General features: G+C 58.6%; 3 protein-coding genes across 9 annotated transcripts in view; all 3 read right to left on the bottom strand.

The window, feature by feature from the left end:
* PBX4 (PBX homeobox 4) overlaps nucleotides 1-1053 on the bottom strand; it is a 38249-nt gene extending 37196 nt beyond the window's left edge. For all 4 annotated transcript variants that reach the window (XM_060296958.1, XM_060296956.1, XM_060296955.1 and 1 more), the window contains exon 1: nucleotides 822-1053. In XM_060296958.1, the coding sequence (XP_060152941.1) occupies nucleotides 822-952 (131 nt within the window). In that variant the 5' untranslated portion in view covers nucleotides 953-1053. The remainder of the gene's footprint in view (nucleotides 1-821) is intronic.
* Nucleotides 1054-4435: 3382 nt separating this feature from the next.
* Nucleotides 4436-7088, bottom strand: LPAR2 (lysophosphatidic acid receptor 2). Its single transcript, XM_030879996.2, has 3 exons — nucleotides 6995-7088; nucleotides 5446-6187; nucleotides 4436-4749 (listed from the first exon to the last, which is right to left on the bottom strand). Exons 2-3 carry the CDS (start codon nucleotides 6185-6187, stop codon nucleotides 4436-4438), a joined length of 1056 nt encoding a protein of 351 aa, XP_030735856.1. The 5' UTR covers nucleotides 6995-7088.
* An 888-nt stretch (nucleotides 7089-7976) lies between these two features.
* GMIP (GEM interacting protein) lies at nucleotides 7977-17373 on the bottom strand. Of its 4 annotated transcripts, none has more exons than XM_030879992.3 (21): nucleotides 17250-17373; nucleotides 16191-16275; nucleotides 15650-15725; nucleotides 15481-15538; nucleotides 15057-15182; nucleotides 14901-14965; nucleotides 14682-14789; nucleotides 14157-14237; nucleotides 13903-14073; nucleotides 13676-13813; nucleotides 13130-13317; nucleotides 12796-12902; nucleotides 12632-12721; nucleotides 12236-12313; nucleotides 12013-12167; nucleotides 11603-11791; nucleotides 11364-11501; nucleotides 11065-11261; nucleotides 10353-10740; nucleotides 8919-8985; nucleotides 7977-8782 (listed from the first exon to the last, which is right to left on the bottom strand). In XM_030879992.3, the coding sequence occupies exons 1-21, from the start codon at nucleotides 17266-17268 to the stop codon at nucleotides 8409-8411; spliced, it is 2898 nt and encodes a 965-aa protein (XP_030735852.1). In that variant the 5' UTR covers nucleotides 17269-17373; the 3' UTR covers nucleotides 7977-8408. The 4 variants fall into 4 exon arrangements, with proteins under 4 accessions (XP_030735852.1, XP_030735850.1, XP_030735847.2 ...); XM_030879990.3 differs by having other exon boundaries at nucleotides 13106-13317; XM_030879987.3 differs by lacking the exon at nucleotides 17250-17373 and having other exon boundaries at nucleotides 13106-13317; nucleotides 16193-16346.
* Between the last annotated feature and the right edge of the window lie 1089 nt (nucleotides 17374-18462).

The following is an 18462-nucleotide window of genomic DNA, read 5'->3' on the forward strand; positions in this document are numbered from 1 at the left end:
TCTGCATTCTTCCTGCCCTTTCCCACCTTCGGGCCTCTAAGGGTGCTGTGCCCTCTCCTGGCTTCCCACAGCTTGCCATCTCTTTACTTACAGCTTTTAGCGCAACTTATACTTAGTTTTGCTACTTACTTTCTCGCCCTCAAACCATGAGCTTGAGATCAGTGACGTCAGCACCCAGCTCCGTGCCCCGCACATAGTGTCTAATAAACATTCGCCAAATTAATAAAAAAGGGAGTCCTCTGTCCCCCTCCAGCTCCCCCACTAACCTTTTTTCTGGATGCTTCCCGAATCAAATCACACCATCTCTTCATTCCCGAGTCCCATTTCCCACAACTCATTCTCCATTACCTGCCCCCAGAACTTCCCATCCTCATACATACCACTGAACCATTTAGTTGTCCATCCTTCACAAATCCCGTGTGCACCCATCTCTCAGCCCTCACACCCCCCCAACACTCCTCTTCCCCCTTACATCCATAAACCCTGAAACCACCTTTCACCATAAACCTCTCCATCCACAAACTCCCCTTAAACCCATCCCTCTCACCCCAAGATGAGCTCCTAAAACCCAGCACCCACAGCTTAGCGCCATAACCCCCTTTCAATCCGTTCCATTCCCTTCGGCCTCAGAACCCCCTTCAGTTCTCCTCAAACCCCCCGCCCCCGGTCTGCCCTCTCCCTCTCCGCCCAGACTCACCACCCCATCTCTCACCCTGCACCCTCCTCACCCCTCACGCCCCAGCCGCCCCGGCCCTGGCCCCTCGGCCCGCCCCCTTCACTGAAGCGACTTTGGGTGGCCCCCGCCAGGTCCGCGCCAGCACCTGGCTTGCGCCTCGTCCAGGCTCTGGTCGGTGATGGCCATGATCTGCAGGACGTCGTCCGTGTCGGAGCCCGGTGGGGGCCGGGGTGGTGAGCGGCGCGGGTCAGCGGGGCGGCAGCACAGGGTGTCCATGCGCGGCGAGGCCTGGCGGGCGCTCAACCAAGGAGCAGCCGAGCCTGGAGAGCTCGCGCGGACGTCGTAGCCAACCGCCGCCGTCTATGCGCGCAACACGCGCGCCCTCGGGCCCCGCCCCCCTCCGCCTACGGCCAACCGCCGCCAGCCAGGCAACCGCGCCCCGCCCAGGGACACGCCCTACTATCTCCGTCAGCCAACCGCCGCCGCGCGGGCCGCCGTGCCTCGCCCACAGGCAGGCCCCTAAAAGCCCCTGCTATCTGCCTAGGACTCTGTTGGGGGTTGCTGAGGCAACGGCGCTTTCTACCCCTACCCTCCTCCAGCCGGAGAGGGCAAGGCCGGCTTTGCTCTGCTTCAGAAACCCCATCTCCCACATCTCCACCTCCCTCAACCATTCCTACTCTGAGACACTTTACACCGCACACGTCCTTAGAGCGCTCCCTTCTCAGAGCCCGCACATCTCCTCAAGAGTCCCCACTCCTCAGGGACCTCACTTCTTAGAGCCAATCCCCCCCCCAGACCCCAGTCTTCCTCATAGGCTCCCATGTCTCAGAGCATCCCACTCCTCAGGGACCTACACATCTCAGAGTCTTAACTTCTCAGAGCACTGCACTCTTCCTCCAAGCCACCCCTTGCTTCTCAGACCCTCCCTAGCCTCTCAGAACCCCATCAACACCCCTACCCCCATTCATCTCCAGAAGCCCGTAGCCCCAGACCCCTGCTCCCCTCAGCCTCAGTGCCAGCAGGTGGGTCACTTGGGCTCCCGGCCTCCCAGTTCCCCCTCCCCCCACCTCTAATATTCCATAGGGGGTACAGGTACGTGTGGTGATGGTGGTTGGAAGGTCAAAACTGAGTGATTTTCTCAGTTGCAGAAATCACTTCTATTCACCTTTCAAGGTCCAGCTTATTAAGAGTGACCTTGCTTTATTCATTCTTTTGCTCTACAGCATTCCGCTAGCACGTGAAGGATGCTTTCTGAGGACCTACCCTGTGATGCACCCCCAAATCAGAGCGAATCTTCACAGGCCTTTGTTTCTAGCTGTTAGGACTCCTGGCATCAGAGGATTCTTGTGCGAGAGAAAAGGATTTATTCTCGGACATAAATCACTTCTCCAAAGTCATGGGACCTCCTAGAGCCTGTTTGCAATGGGGACAGACCCCAGACGAGGCTCATAAAGGGACCTCAACCTCCTGGGAACCCTTCAGGACAGGGCCCATCTTCTTCGCATTGCTGCTGGAGAGGAAATGCAAACACCAACTGGTCTGATTAGATTCGGGCACTCCAAAGGGAATGGAAATGAATGATGTAGACTAGTGTAAGAACAACCTGGAAAGCTCCTTGATGAAGGAAACCTGACACTTGGCCCCAGTAACAGGAAGTACTAGAACATGTGGGGACTATGGAGAGCTGGTACCCTGTACAAAAGGTCAGCCACTAGTGCAGCACCACACAGGAAATCTGAAAAGTAGTGGGTAACTTTGGCATCCTTCAGAGAACAGTGGTGGGGGGATGGGTTGAGAGCTTCAGGGACCATCTGAGACAAAAACCTTAAGTCACCTGGTGGAGAGGAGAGACCTACAGAGAGGGAAAAACTGATGGGACAAGATCCCGAAGGAGACCAGAAGAGTGTGGGTTAGAACCTGGAAGATGCTGATGCAAGAGCAGCCAGCTCAGAGCAGGTGAAACAGAGCTACCTTTGGAGACCATCAGGGGTTCCCACCCCATAGGAACGGCTGGCTGCCTTGGCACCCAAAGTGATACTTTTGTCCAAAAGGCCTAGAGCTCCCTGGAGACAAGGACTATGTCCCCATCCACGTGGCTGGGTGCTGGCCTAGGTCATCACTTCTGAGATTCAGGCCCCAGGCTCAAGGAGCCACACTGCCTACCTTGGACCCTGGAGAAGTACCTGGCACCCCAGTTTGTTCTTGCCTCCTCACAGAGCTGTTGTAGGGCAGGGAGAATTTTCCCAAAGGGAAACTCAGCCCCAGTTAATGTAGAAGGATCTACACATTTTTGGTTCTTTGGCAATGCACGCTTTAGTAGTTTAAGAATTCAGCCTCTGATGGGAGGCCTGGGTTCAAAATCTGGCTAGGTGTGTAAGCAGAGAGAATCCAGAGCCTGGTTTACGCCGTGTCTAGCACAGCGCCTCTATGTATCTGAGAGGGGACTCATCATGGGCCTGGCACATCTGAGACCACAGGGTGAAGTGGGGAAAGCCAGGCTGAGCTTGTGACCAACTCCGGACTTTGTGGAAATCCGAAGTCCTTTCCTCAGGGGCCTCTCTAGTCCCTCGATGTATCTCTGTGCCCTTTTGAAACTATGTAACCACGGGCCAAATTTCGATCTCTCTGAGCCACTGTCCTCACATGAAAATATATATAATACCTATGCCACAAGATGCAGGTGGTGATTAAATAATGCACCTAAAACGCTTATCAGTGTGCCAGGCACATCAGAGAAGCTTGAGAAATGGCAACTCTAAAATCCTGCATTCTGGTCCATGGACCCCACTACCCCAAGCCCACAGGTGTGCACGTAGGTGATGGAGTGGACAGTGGGATGGACACACCTGACTATTAACAATCTGGACTCAGACAAGGGGGCAGGCAGGTGAGAGAAGCCTCACACAGGCCACAGACTACTCTGGGCTCCAGAGAACGGAGACAGAGAGGCAGGTGGCAAGATGAAGGCAGGGAAAGAGGTGGAGGAGACAGAGGCAAAAGGGAACAACAAGAGAGACGGAGCAACAGCCATGCAGAGACCAAAGGGGAATGGGAACAGGGCCCAGGAGATGCCACGTTGAAGGATCCCAGCTCAGCCTGAGCTGAGGTGGACAATTCTGGGACATAGGGACAGACAGATAAGCTGACAACAGAAAAGGCTTTGGAGACCTCGGAGCGGAAAGGTTTACTCTTTATAGACCCCCTCCTTATAGACCCCCTTAACTCTTGTGGGGATAGGCAAGACCACTGGAGGCTGCCAGAGGCCATAAACCTTTCCCAGCTCACGCTCAGCACTCCTCAGTCTGTGGCCTAAACAATCAGCCTCAGGCAGATGGGGCGCCCATGGTCCATCCTTGTTACCCTGTTGCACTGGGCAGCGTGGCCTGAGGGGGCCCTCATCTCTCCCACCTTTATTACCCACGCCACCGTGGACGAGGAAGCAGTCCACAGGGCTTGCCAGGCATGTGCAGTAAAAACAGAAAAGTGTCCGTTAAAAAGCCCTGCAACCTGAGATGACTGAAGGGCCAGATTCCTGCACCCCGTTCAACTCTCTCCCAGGTGCTTAGATGACCCCAACCTACAGGCCCTGAGATAGGCACAGTTGTCTGCCTGGGTAGGGCTGGCAGTGGTTTCATGCCAAGCCAGACTGAGGGTCTGCCTTTAAGTCTGGCCCGCAGATTGGGTAGAGCCGGGCTCACCCACAAGTGGCCAGGGGCAGAGCTCTGGCATTTGCTGTACCCTGCTGAAGTCCAAGGTTAGCTAAAGGGTGGAGTCCATCAGGGAATGGCCATTCTCAGGAAGCATGATGCGAGTGCTAGGGCCTGTCTGGGTGGAGGATGTGTAGCGAACAGACTTGTGGGTGGACCGGCGAAGGCACAGACAGCAGAGGAGGTGGCGGAAGGTGCGGCGCATCTCAGCATCTCGGCATGAGTACACCACGGCGTTGACCAGCGAGTTGGCCTCGGCTAAGAGTAGGAAATATTTCTCCACAGCCAGGACGTTGCAGGACTTGCAGCCCAGACCATCCAGAAGCAGCACCACCTGGCCCGGTGTCCAGCAGACCACAAACGCCCCTGCGGGATGGAGCCTGATGTGAGCAGGGCCAGCTGATGCAATGGCTCAGAACTGGAGGAGTCTCCAGAGCTTGGGCGACAGCTGTGCAGTTTGTAGGGAAGAGCTGCCTGTCTTGCTGCCTTTGCAGCATGATGGGGCAGAACTGCTAAGAGGGGAAACCTTTCTCTGATTGTCTGCCAGAGGAAAGCCCTTCCTAACTGGTATACGGTGGACAGGACCCTGGACATTTCTACATAGAGATTTGTTCTTTGGGGGAAAGGTCACTGTGGGACCGACCGATTACTCGGTGGCGGAAAAGGAATGATTAGGAAGAGTTGCTCTTTGTTTCTTGGGGGTGGTGTGTGCACCTCCCCTGCTCAGACCATTCTACATTCAACCGCCAGACCTCATTACTCCTGGCTAAGAACTCTTAAGGGCTTCCCATGGAACTCAGAACAAAATATGACTCCTGTCTGTGCCTTTTGAGGCTGTGCTGACCTTCTCTTCCTGCGGACCAGTCACGTGGGCCTTCTCCCCTCTTTGGAGACACTGGGCTGGCCCTGTTTGGGGCTGTCACCTTCTGTTCCCTCTGCCTGGAACTCTTGCCTTGCCTCTGCTCAGGTAGCACCTCCTTGGAGTACATTCCCCACCCAGATCATCCCCTCCCATCATGCTCTATCAGTCTCGCAGGAGTTGGGAAGTAGGGTGCCACTCACCCAGGATGATGACAACAGTCTTGACCAGGCTGAGCGTGGTTTCACGGTAGTGGGGGTGGCAGCTGACATGCTCTGCCATGCGCTGCACCCGCCGCCTCACATAGAAGAAGATGCGAGTGTAGACAGCCACCATGAGCAGGAAGACGAGCAGGCTGGACAGGGCCCAGACGGCCAGGTAGGAGCGGCTGAGCAGGGGGGCCATGCGCGAGCAGCGGTCCAGGGCGCAGAGGCAGTGCCAGGAGTGGGCGGGCAGCAGCCCCAGGCCCAGCGCGGCCACCCACACGCCCACGATGAGCATGATGACCCGGCCTCGGGGCAGGCGGCTGTGCAGCTGCACAGCCATCACACTGCGGTGCCGCTCCACAGCGATGGCCAGGAGTGTGGCCACGGACGCCGTCAGGCTCGTGTCCAACAGGCCCTGCCGCAAGAACCAGCCCTGAAGTGAGAGCCGGGCTGTGCGCGGGCCTGTATGGAACATGAGGAAGAGGTAGGCTACACCGGCAAAGAGGTCAGCTGCGGCCAGGTTGCCAAGCAGGTAGTAAATGGGCTGGTGGAAGCGACGGTTGGAGGCGATGGCCGCGATGACCAGCAGGTTGGTCAGCAGCACCAGCACGCTGACAGTCAGCCCCAGTGCCACCACAACCACATCTTTGGGCCGCCAGTGGGAGCTGAGCTCCTTGCCGCTGTTGTTGTAGAAGAAGCCGATGGTCTCATTGTAGTAGCACTGGCCCATGGTGACCATCTGGGGGCACAGAGGGAAAGGTCAGTACAGAAGGTCCTTGTTGGAGGGACAGAGAAGGGAGCAGCAGCCAGAGGGAGGATTAGGACAGGAAGGGCAAGGGTCTCAAACTCAGATGCATGAGGGCAAAGTGGTAGTGGTAGGGGCCAGGGTGGCCTGGAAAAGCAAGTCTGTGAGTTCGGGGGTGGGGTGGGGCAGTTGTTGCTTAATTACTAATAAGACTCTTAGAAGGGTATCTCCCAAATCAAACGACTGGGTGGTTTTGTTTGTAACCTAAAGAATCAAAACAAAACTCATTTGCCCACGCGGCGCCAACCTGTGACCAATCTGTGTGTGTGTGTGTGTGTGTGGCGGGGGGGGGGGGGGGCGGTCGGTTAGGGCAAGACAAAGGGGTGTGGGCTGTGAAAGCAGGCAAGGGAGGGTCAGTTTGGTGTTGGGGTCAGTGCAGGGAGCGGAGCCCAGGGGGCGTGTGTGCGCAGGGTGGGGCCACTGCTAGGACCTTGCAGGAGGTGGGTGCTGGGACATGGAAGTGACTCGGGCAATCAGATTGGGGGCAGTGAGGCAGCCCCACAAGTTGGGCGGCGGGCTCTGGGCGCGAGCGCTCCCGAAGCAGGCGGGGGATCGGGCCGTTCCGAGTGGGACAAAAGGGGCGGTCAGGAAGGCGGCAGCAGGCCGGGCCTCTGGGGGCCCCCAGGCTAGGGGAGGAAGAGGAGGAGGTAGGAGAGGAGGGGGCGGCGCCCGGGCCCCGCAGCACGTGCCGCGCCCTCCCCAGGCCCCGCGCCCACCCTCCCCCGTCCTCGCGGGTCTCACCTGAGCCGCCCGTCACGCCGCAGACAGGGTGGCCTCGCGCCCGAGACCCATGACCGGGCGACGAGGGCTGGAGCAGAAGAGCGTCTGGGTGCGCCTGGCGGGAGCGGCCAAGAGAGGACTGGAGGTGGGGTCCCGCCGCCCCGCCCCCGCCGCAGCGCCCCGCCCCGCCCAGTCCCCACCACCTGGAGGAGCCTCTCTTCCGTTGCCGCGGCGGGGACAGGGTCGCCCGGAACCGCAGCTCCCCTCTTTCCTCTCCGCCTCGCGTCTCCTCGGTCGCCCCTCTCCACTTCCGGCGCGGGACCCCCACCCCAAGTCCCCGCACACCTCACGCGCCCGCAGTTTTGGGCCTTCGCGGGGCTGAGTCACTCACTGCCCGAGATTTCCCGCCGTGACCTGGCGCCGCCCGGGCCCACCTCCGGGTGGTCTCAGGGTCTGCGCCCCTGCCCCGGCCCCACCCCGCCCGCTCCCTCGTGTCCAATCCGTCGCCGAGTTCTAAGCCACGCCCTGATCCGACCCGGCTCCCACCGCCACGACCCCAGCCCCTCCTTGGCTTCGCCGGCTTAGAGCTACCGCGCGACGCAGCCTTCCTTGACCCGCAGACCTCTGGCCTCAGCTGACTCTGGCCGCACTCAGGTTTCTCGAAATCCAGCCCCCGGCAGCGCTGTTCCCTGCCCGGCCCACGCCTGTGGCGGCCCTGGACTCCCACGACCGAGAGCACACAGCCCCATTGTCTCGGTTATCTGCACTTAGTTATGTTTGTTTGATTGTGCAGGACCGGATCGCACGCTGAGCTCCGGGAGGGCCGGCCCGGTGTGACTCAGCCAGGTGCCCAGGCCCAGCCTCTACTGCATGTAGGTGCTCGGGGTGTTCTGAGATGAAAGAAAGGGGGCTTTGATTTCCCTGGTCGGTAAAATGGGGCAAAAAGATGCTGCCTCACCGACCTCCCCTGTCACCCTTCCCTGGCAAAGAAAGACACTCAAGGTTATAAAGGACACAGTTTATTCAGAGGCCACCAGACCTCAGGCAGGATGTTGAGTGTGGGTTGCCCACATCCTCCAATATGTGGTCACTTGGGATCAGCTAAGGAGGCAGACAGAGATGGGGGAGTGGCAACAACCAAAGTAGCAAAAAGCACCCCTATCCTAGGGGTCAGAGACTAGGGTGGACCTCAAGGACCCCATGATCTGTATTGACCCTGAGTGACCTCTGAACCTGAGTGGCCCTGTCACTTGACATTGACCTGTGTCTAGTGGGGGGGGGGGATCCTGGTACATTGCTGCTGAAGGGTTTTAGTTCTCCCCTAGGCCATGTAGTCTTTCCCCATAGGAACTCTCCAGACACCCCAACATTGAACTCCTGGGATGTTGGGTCCATCTTCTCAGTCCTGGGCTTCTTGGTCAGAGTGCTGGGATAGTCAGAAATGGTCCTCAGCTTCCTCAGGCTGGGTGCCTGGGCAGCAGGTGGCCTTGGGCACAGACTCGTTGTGCAGCTTGGAGAGTAGCCGGGCCGTCTCCTGCGTGATCTCAAAATGCTTGGGCAGTGGGGTGCGGCGCAGAGGGCTGCCCTCACGGGAGGTGGCGGCAGGGCCGGGTCTTGGCCTCCGCAAGCTCCCTTGGGGCACTGATGTGACAGGGGTCTCCTCGCACAATTTGGAAGCCACCACGGCCAAGCAGGACAGCTGGTGGGTGACAGGCCGTACACCCCCCCGGGGATACTTCACTGGCTGGCGGCTGAAGTGGCCACGGGACTGTGTCCCCAGGGGTGAGTCCTCAGGGCCTTGGCTGGACACTGTGGGATAGAGTGGTCAATGCTGAGCACCCCTAAGTCCTCTGGATACACCCCTCCCCCATTGTCATCATTCAGCCAAGCTACCCCAAGGCAGGGGCAACCCCAGAACCCCTGGGCTACCCCACAACACACTCACCTTCCTCTCCCTCATTTTTGGTGTCTTTGGTTACTTCCTCTTCCTGGTCCCTCTGCAGAGTTGGAATCTGCAAGAAGAAACCCAAGAATGAGACCTCCAGCAATAAAATGCCAGTTCTTTGAGACTCGCAGACATGCAAAAGTTCCCTTGCAGTTCTGGTATCTGGGGAGAGATGATGCCCTTGAGAGTGTACTGCTTGTCCTCCTGTGAACAGCAGTGTCATTAATCTCAACTGTGGGCTCTGTGAGGGCAGGATGCCTTTGTTCAACAGAGGACCAGCCCGGAAAGTGACAGCCTTCTCTGCATTAGGAATGGGTGAACTACCGGTCTTCATCCTGCTCTACTTTCTGCAATTTCAGGCCTGCTTTTTAGCTTATCTGAATATCTTTTAGTTCATCCTTTCGCTAAATGCTAATAGCAGTTGGAATTCTTTCTCTGTGTCCGGAGCACTTTCTGAGGTATTCCAGTTCTCAGAGTCCCACACCTCACCAGCAGCAGCTTTCCCAGCTCTGGGGTGCTGCAGGGGAGATCCTAGCTCTCGGGAATGCTAAGTGTATCAGGATCTGAGGGTCAGAAAGCCTCCCCTAAGAGTCTCATCTGTAAATGGTTTTCATTAACAGTATTTACCTCTTAGGGCAATTACTATGCAAGCACCCCTGCATTGTAGGCGTGCAGTCTATGGAGGCTTGCACAGCCCTCTTTGGCCTCACTTCCTTCCACCTTCCCCTCACTCATTCATTACAGCATGGGGCTCTGCCCTGAATACACCAGGCATGGTCCCACCTCAGGGCCTTTGTACTGGCTGTTCCCTTTGCCTGGAACACCCTTCCCCTGATCTCCACCTGGCTTACTCCCCCCTCACATCCTTCCAGTCTTTGCTCAAACCCATCTTCTCCATGAGACCCACTCACAACATCCTATTTACTGCTACAAACTGCCCACCACCTCTCACCTTGGTGCCCTTGATGTCCCCTACTTTACCCTACCCTTTCTTTTTTCTATAGTATTCATCACCTTGTAACATCCTGTATAACTGACTTTGTATCATATTTCTTGTTTATTGTTGGTTTCTTTCCCACTAGAAGGTAGGCAACCAAGAGGATGGAGTCTTTGAATATTTTGCTAACTGATGCCTAGAACAATGCCTAGAGCAACGCTTGGCACATAGTAGGTGTTCAATAAATATTCTGTTGAAGGAATGAATGGTACTCATGTTAGTATCTCTGCAAGGCTCTACCCTGTTGTTACTCCATTATTTCCCACCACTCCATTCCTTACCTTTCCTTTCAGAATGAGTGCAGGGTAAATAAGGAAAGGAGAAAGGGAATGAAATAGACAAATTTCAAGGGAAAGGAAGGAAGGAAGACAGGAGAGAGAGAGGATTAAATGGAGAGAAGGCTCTCCCCATGTCTGTGGGCCCAGCAGATTCCTTACCTCTGTGGGCGTGGTCTCGGGATGCTTCTCCAGGGCACTAAGGGGCATGGTGTCTGGGTTGGGGTCCGAGGCTAGGGATATGGGCAGGGCATCCAGGGCAGGTTGTGAGTATGGTGGCTGGGGGCTGGTTGGGAGGGTCGTAGGGGGTGGGCTGGGGTCTCGGGGCAGGGGCTCAGTGGCCAGGAAGAGGTCATCAACCCCGAAGATCTGCTCATAGTGTACAATGAGGAACTCGATGAGCTGGGCCTGGTGCACGGAGTCTAGCAGGCAGGTGACGGGGCCGGCGCTGGCTACCCCTGGACCGTCCGGCAGCCTCAACAGTGTCGGCCCAAACACAATGCCCAGGTTGTTGGCAGACATCTTGTTCTCCTCATACTGTGCAGCCACCCTGGGGACAGTGTGAGGAGAAGGGTCAGGGCACAGAGGGTATGGTTATTGGTCATCGGGTAGGATCTGCAAGCCAGGCTAGTGGCAGCTTGCCCAAGTCATGGGTAAGTGGTCCCAGTCATTGTGTACGACCAGCAGCCACATGCCTGGCAATGGGGGTCAGGGGTCAGCATACAAAGTCAGGAGTCATGTATTAAGTTTCAGAGCTCAGAAAACACATTCAAAGGTCAGAGGTCAGGGATCAGTGGTCACATGTCCAAGGAAGGAGTCCTGGATCCGTGCCTCAGGTCAGAAGTCATGTGTCAAGGTCAAGGACAGTGCACACCTGAATAGATGGGCCACCAGGTGCCGCAGGGTGTTGTAGTTAGAGTCAGGCAGCTGCACCAAGAGGTTCTTCAGCGAGCGGATAACCTCAGGGCTGGGGCTGGGGGTCCCAGGGTCGTGCCCAGGGTCTGCATGCAGGGTCTTAGCCAGAGAGATGAAGGCGTCGTAGAGGTGGAAGGGGACCACGGGGTCAGTGAGCTGGGGGTGGAATGGCAGGGGGGACATGGGTGTGGGTGGGCTACAGAGGGTCCTCAGTCTGAGCCCACCCGGCCTCTGACTCCTGAGCTGCTGAGCACCCACCTCCTGGAGGAATCGCTTGAGAACACTCGAGACATCGTGAGGCGAGTTCCCTGACAGGTCAACCAATGCTCGGCCGTTCTCAAAAGCCTGGCACAGCCGTTCCACGCGGACCCGGGACCCGCTGACCCTATAAATGCCCTGAAGGGCAGGGGTGGGAAGTTGGACAGCTGGCTTGCAATCTGGCCATTGAGAGGGCTGGGTCACTCACTCTTGGGGGTGGTCAAGGGTCAAGGTGGCACCTGCACACTCAGGGCGCGCTGTTCTATCTCGGTGGTGCACCTGGTGATCACAAGGGGCACCTCCTCCGGGAAGTCCCTGGGCAGTTGCAGGAAGTTGACCCCAAAGAGGGGGGTCCGGGCTGGGAGCCGCTTATGTCCGCAAAGGATCAGTAGAGTCTCCAGGCAGCGCTTGTGGCAGGTCAGAAAGCACTGAGGGAAAGGTCACAGGGTCAGGGAGGTCATCGGGGGTCAGTGGGGGAAGAGAAGGTCACAGGGATCCTCAGGGAGCAGGGGGCTCATAGGAGATCATCAGATCAGGGCAGGTCCCAGGGGTGGGAAGGTCTTAGGGATCTCAGGTCAGAGAGATGCCTGGGGTCAGAGAGGTCACTGGGGTTCAGCAGAGGTCATTAGGTCATCGGCCCAGGCCACACCTCCTCGCACTCGGTTCCGCTGACCATGAAAGCCTCGCACTCTCGGCACTTGGCTGGGCCCCGCAGCCGCCGCAGCCGGTGGGTCTGGGCCGCGTTGGACAGTGTCCACTTCTTGAACGGGGTGCCTGGCCCGTTCTCCAGCCCATCTCCCAGGTCTGCAGGGAGACAGGGTCAGGAGTGCCTAGTCCACCCCCACCCCACCCCTACCTGCTTCCAGCCTCACCAGGGTCTCGCTCCTCCAAGTCATCTGAAGATTCGGTGCCTGTGGACGAGACCTTCACCAGCCGCCTCGTGCCAGAGCCTGGAGTCAGAGGGTTACAGAGGTTGGGGGTCACAGAGGTCATGGGGAGGCTCCAAGGCTAAGGAAACATTCCTGGTTTTTGGCCTTCCAAAACCACCCACAGATGCCCTTGGGGAAAGGGTCAGAGGTCAGGAGGGGGTGGGTCAGACAGGTCAGGAGTTAGGGGTTGAAGAACCTGGGGGGTGGTTCAGAAGTTGGATCAAGAGAATGGGTCAGAGGTTGAGAAAATAGGTCAGGGTTGCAGGGTAGGTCAGAGGTCAAAGAATGGGTTTGAGACTGAGGGTCAGAGCCTGGCCAGGGGCTGGAGGATGGTCCCACCTGGGCTGGAAGTGGGAGAGTCCTGGGACCGAGGCTCGCTGCCACCACCCATGCTGTCCACATCACTGGCCAGAGTGGGGCCCAGAGTTCCTAGGAGGGGACAGGTCAGTTAGGTGTGGCCTCCTGCCCCAGCACCACTCCTGCCTGCCCTTCACGGCACTCACCCTGCCAGCCTGTGCCAGTGTCCTCCCAAGGGCCTGGCTCAGCTGCACTCTCATCCAGCGGTGGAGGTGGGGCTCCAGAGAGCTTCTTTCTTGTGTCCAGAGGGGAACTGAAAGGAGAGGTTTGAGGGCTCTGATAACCAGGAAACTTGCCTGGGATGACATCACCCTGGCATCCCGTTTAGGCCCCAACTCCAAGTACTTGGGTCTGCAAGCCCTTATGGCCATGAGCATCATGGCCCCCAGTGCAGTAGCCCCAAATTCCCAACTCTCCCATGACTGGGACAACCCCACCCACCTGCTTGGCTCCTACCTGACCCCGCTCCTGGGGACCCACCCGTGCGTGAACTCCTGGAAAGAGAAGGCTGGTGGCAGGGGCGGTGGGGCGTCGGGCCGCAGCGCCCTCACGAACTCCTGGTATCGCTGGCCCGGCTCAAAGGGCGCGCAGCACTCGGCCAGGGCGGCGAAGGCGCGGGGGCCGCGTTCTGCCTGAGCCCCTCGCAGCCCGAACAATCCCAGGGTCACCTGTGGGGCGGAGGCCTCAGGTGAGAGAGGGGCTGGGCCTGGGAGCCTGGGGCATGGCCTGACCCTGAGAGATACCAGCTCGGTCCAGGTTTGGGGGCGGGGCCGGGCAGTGGGAGGTGGCTTAGGGACAGGAGCCCGCAGCTGGGGTTGGGGGTGTGGTCAGAACCAGGGTGGGTCATCTTGGGGGTAGGACCCCCTGGGAGGGGGCCGAGGGGGAAGTGCAGTCAGGGTCTGGGGGGCGGAACTGACTGTCCAGCAAGAGGGAGCGGGTCCTGGTGCTCTGGAGGTGGTTTAGGGGCAGGAGGCGCCTAGCCAGGGCGAATGAGTGTGGTGGGCAGCCGTCAGGTTAGGGTCTCACCCGCCTCAGCACTTCGTCCCCCTGCAGCACCAGTTTGCGCACGTGTGATACGATCCGCTGCTTGGCGGCCTCCAGGTCCTGCTGCCGCGCATTGGCCTCGCGGACGCAGGCCTGGTACAGCGCCTCGGCCTCCAGCGCCTGGAGAGAAAAAGGCAGGGAGCGTGTGTGGGACAGATCGTGGGACCGGGGGTGCCGAAGCACAGGGGGGCACGGAGCCGAGTCCCCACCTTGGTCTGGGCCTCCTCTCGCGAGCGCCGCCGCCGCTCCTGCTGCTTGTTGGGTCCCGGCTGGGCCTGGGGGGCCGGGTCTTCGGGGGACGCCTGGGAGCGCACCCGCAGGTCCTCGCTGCGCTGCACATACTGGAGCTGGGCCCGCCGCAGTGCCTGCACCGCCTCATTCTGTGGGTGGAGGAGGGACGCGGTCACTGCTTCTTCATCTCCTTCCCCAGTCCGCTTCCCCAGCCCCCCACCCTAGACCTTACCATCCGCTTCTGCTCTTTCATCCACTGCTCTTTAAACTCCTTCCGCCACTTCTCAATCTCAGTCCGTTTGGCAGCCAGGGGCTGGGAAGGATGGGGAATGGGGATGCTGCCTCAGGGCTACTCGATCATTGCATTCACTGGGGCCACATGTCTTTCATCCTTTGGACCCTTTTCTGGGTCTGCACTCTCTCTCCTGGGTCTTCTCACCCAGAAGACCTCTGCCCTCCCCTAGCCCAGTGTCTCCAGAAAATCTCAGTGGTCACCTCCATCCTTTGTGCCTAGACCCAAAGATGCCAAGGCTCTCTTCCTGGGCACACTTGGCACCTCGTCCCGTGGCCCGCAGAAGAACAAAAGCACGGTTTCGCAATAGCACAGGAAGCCTGGTTCGAATCTCTGCTGGGTAACCTTGGGCAAGTTCCTCAGCATCCCCGGGTCTCAGCTTCCTCATCAGCAAATGGTGCTGATGGTAACGGTGCCTTCCTCCAGGGGGTTGTGGAGGGAATAATGCATGAAGGACCCCCTCACCTGGTAGTAGTCTCTTTTCTGCTGGGCCACTGTCTCCATGGCCAGGGCTCCCAGGCTGAGGTCGTGCTCCAGAAACAGGGTGTAGATGTACTGCAGTGGCATGTGGCTCTGAGGGTGGGGAGAGGCCGTCTGGTGTTGGAGGATGCTGAGGATCTAGGGGTATCTGGCTGGGGTTCTGGAGAGACTGGGCTCTGGGGGGGGTGGTGAGCTCATGGCTACCTGCTGGTGGATGGACACCTTTCCCGCCTCAGCAATCTTCATGATGTTTTTGGCAAACTCCAGCTCTGGGGGCAGACAGCAGGGGTGTGAGTCAGGCAGGGTGTGAGCACTGCAGGGTCTGGGCAGGGCCTGGGACCCGGTAGAAGGGGCCCTCACCATGGCTGGCTCTCTTCTCAGTCCAGGCCAGCAGCTCCTTGGCGTAGCGGCTCCAGGTCTTAGCATACTCCAGGGCTGCATCCACACCCCCCTTGGTCCGAATGAGCCGCAAGTCCAGTTCCTCCCCTGGGGCAGACGGTTGGAACTCTGACCTCTGAACCCTCCCGTGGAAGCCTTCCCTGAGCCCTCAAACCAGACCAGTGGACCCTGTTCTACACCCTATGGCTTCCCCAAACACCCCCTTGTTCTCATTTGTCCAGGTTGTTTTACACTGATTCTCCACTCAGACTGGGGGCTCCCTGAGTACAGGGGTTCAGATCTGTTGTGTGCACTGCCGTGTCCCTGGTGCATGGAATAGGCAGTTGATGATGGAATGACTCCTTTCTGCCCCCCCCCACCTCGCTTGGCCTCAAAGCCCCCCTACCTGTAAGGGGTGCAGGATCCTCTGGGGAGGGACCACTCCAACGGTTGGTTTCACTCGTCTGAGGGGGAGGGAGACAGCATTCAGGAACAAGCAGGGCAGGAGCTCCACCTTCCTCAGACCCCCTCCTCCGAGGTCCCCTCCTCCCTGTCCCCTTGGTCCCATCCCTCACCAAAGTGGCTGTGGGGGTCTTGTCAGGTTCTGGATCTCCTGAAAGCACAGGGTCTCCAGCCAGCATCTCAAGGGTCCTGGGAGGTAAGGGTGTCAGGAGGTGTCAGACCCTCCACCCAGTCTGTCCCACCTAGGGGTGCTGGGGGCCCCAAGGCAGTTTGGGGATGGTCCTAGATATCACCTCTGTGACGTCTATTGTATCTAGGAGTCCTGAGGGATGGGGCTTTAGAGGGGAAAGTAGGTGAGCTTTTTTTTATGGGACTTGAGATAGAATTTGAAGGATCCCAGGTAACTTTGGGGTTCAGAGTGGGATTATAAAGCTCTCAAGTGTTTTAAGGGGTCACAAGGGTCACAAGAAGGATACGTGGGGGCCCTAGGATCACTTTGGGGATTTCAGGTGGATTTGGGGGGTTGAATTTTGGGATATTCAGGTGTTTTGAGGATCCAGAAGTTGCAGGTTCCTAATGGGGTTTCAGGAACCTAAATGGTTAGGGATTTGGGGGATCCTGGTGGAATTTGGGGTTACTCAGGCACAGACTCACACGTTCCCAAGTGAGATCTCGAGGTTGTCCAGGCTCCGGAAGATATCACTGTATCTCTTCCTGCTCTCAGGAGCTGAGGGTAGCCCTTGGGGAGGGGAGTATCACACATGGGCCAATGGAAGCCTCCCTCCACCCACAGCACTTTGGCAGGTTGTTTGGAGGGTCGGGGTGGGGCGGGGGCGGGGGGGGGGGGGAGAGAGAGGGAGAGAGGGAAAGGGAAGAGAGAGAGTGTTCTGTTCCCATGGGGAGTATAGGATGGCGTGGGTGTCTGAGCTGGGATGGAGGGAGTGTGGGCTTGGGTGGGGCCCGACTTGGGACAGGCAGATGGACTCAGGCACAACCCAACACAGAGACAGCTGCTTAGAGGAGCAGAGACACCCACACATGCATTGGCCCAGAAGCAAAGCGACAAAACAGACATCCTAGATACAGCCACACTGTCTCCCGGGACAGAGCCGGCTTGACAATGGAACCACATGGACCTCAGCCCAGACAGATGGAAATACACGTGGGACAGAACGGCACATGGCCTGCCACAGAAACACACACAGCCAGCCTGAAACCACAAGAGGCATAAAGACCAAATGACAATCAATATGCAAAGCAGAGACACAAAGACAGGCGGAAACGAAGTCGGACCTTGCCACATTTCTGTCGCAGGCACCACTTCTAGGGAGCCCAGATCAGCATGTCCCCCTCCCCGGGCAATGGAGTAGCCGGGTGGGGATCCTGCCGCGTTGCCCTCTCCATCAGCCGTCGTGACACCCTGCCCCCATCACAAATATCAGAAGCAGAAGCGGCCACTTCCCCTTCCTGGGCCCCCTCCCCCAGGCATCCGGGGTGAAGACTCCAAAGGGGGAGGGGGGATCAGGGACTGGTTTCCTGGGTCCTCCTCAGCTTGGGGGTTCCCACAGTGGAGCATGCCCGTGTCCTCCCCATTCAGGAACTCCTCTCCCGGCTCTCTGGACGGAGAGGGATAGGCGGGGCCCCTCATTGATTTAGGGAGTAGGATACTGTCGGGGGAGGCCCCTCTCTGATCCCGTATCCCGGGCTGCCTACCCGGCTCTGTTGAGTCCATGGTCCGGCCCTAGGATCGCTCGGCTGGGACGGGGATTGGGATGGAATCGCGCGCCGGCGCCAGCGGGGCCCAGCCCCGATTTCCTGCTGCGGCCGCCGCTGCCCGGGTTCCTCGTCGCCCCGCCTCGCGGAGGCCCCGCCCCCAACCACGCCTCTGCTGGTCGGCCGCACCCTCTCGGCAGGGGAGCGCGGACCACGCCCCCTGCCTGAGCGGCTGGATATGCGGCTGAGCCAGGACCTCCTGAGTGACCTGCCGAAATGACTCCATCCCAGCCAGGGTTCCCCTCCCCATATCTTTGCGGGGTCCCCAAACCCCAGCACACTCCCCTTGCAGTGAGTCCACAGAGTCTGCCTGGCCTGAGGAGCCTGTCCCAAACCTTTTACGTTCTACGACCCAATGACGCCCCTGCCCAGGGGTCTCTTGGACCTCTGAACTCATCCCAACCTGGCTGGGGCAATGGGAGCCCCCTGGATGGAGGTGTGATGTCCCGCCTGATTCCAGTTGAAACTGAAGTCCCCTAACAACGCTGGGGCTGGAGATACAACTGGGGGACACCCAGTAATGCTCAGTGCTGGATCAGGTTCTTGAAGACCCAGTTACAGCAGAGCCGGAGCGCCCTTAGCACTTCTCTCAGTCATGGAGGACACAGAGACCCTCGCCCTGAGCCCCGGCAAGAAACATCCCCAGTAAATCACAAGTCAAGAGTGCTCCCCTTCGTGTTGCCTCAAATTGTCTCAAGGATTCCATGTGACCCCAGCAGCCCCTCTGCTGGATGGGACCTGGCACCCGCGCCCCTCCAGAAACCTTGGCCAGTGTTCGGGGCCCACCTGATGCTCACAGCTGGTCCCAGCCCCTTTCCCACTTTGGCTCCCAGGGCCTCTCTTGGGCTGTGGGCCACACTCCTCCTGATGGGAAGCCAGTCAGGGGTGGGCTGCTGAGGATGACCAAGCGGCAAGGGCAGGAAAGGGTAGAGAGCTCCTCACTGAGCATCGGTGGGGAGGGGGAAGTCGTCCAGAAGCCCGGGCCTGGGTTCCCTGGCCTGAGGTCATCACATGCAGCTTGCCAAAGTTATAAAAATGCACCCACACCCCACACTCTGTAATTTCTGACAGGAAATAGTTTTTTCTAGTTTTTGGCTGTCAAGAAGGCAAGAAATCTCTGACTGTGGCTCTTAGCTTTCATGCACATCTATTG

Source organism: Globicephala melas, chromosome 3, assembly GCF_963455315.2.
Source record: "Globicephala melas chromosome 3, mGloMel1.2, whole genome shotgun sequence".
Classification (NCBI taxonomy): Eukaryota; Metazoa; Chordata; class Mammalia; order Artiodactyla; family Delphinidae; genus Globicephala; species Globicephala melas.

Coding starts and splice junctions, on each gene's coding strand:
- LPAR2 (XM_030879996.2), bottom strand. CDS start 6,187: ATGGTCACCATGGGCCAGTGCTACTACAATGAGACCATCGGCTTCTTC. Junction 4,750..5,445: donor GACTGTTGTCATCATCCTGG/GTGAGTGGCACC, acceptor TCCATCCCGCAG/GGGCGTTTGTGGTCTGCTGG.
- GMIP (XM_030879987.3), bottom strand. CDS start 16,299: ATGTGTGATACTCCCCTCCCCAAGGGCTACCCTCAGCTCCTGAGAGCA. Junction 15,183..15,480: donor GGATCCTGCACCCCTTACAG/GTAGGGGGGCTT, acceptor CGTCTGCCCCAG/GGGAGGAACTGGACTTGCGG. Junction 12,168..12,235: donor CTTGGAGGAGCGAGACCCTG/GTGAGGCTGGAA, acceptor GTCTCCCTGCAG/ACCTGGGAGATGGGCTGGAG.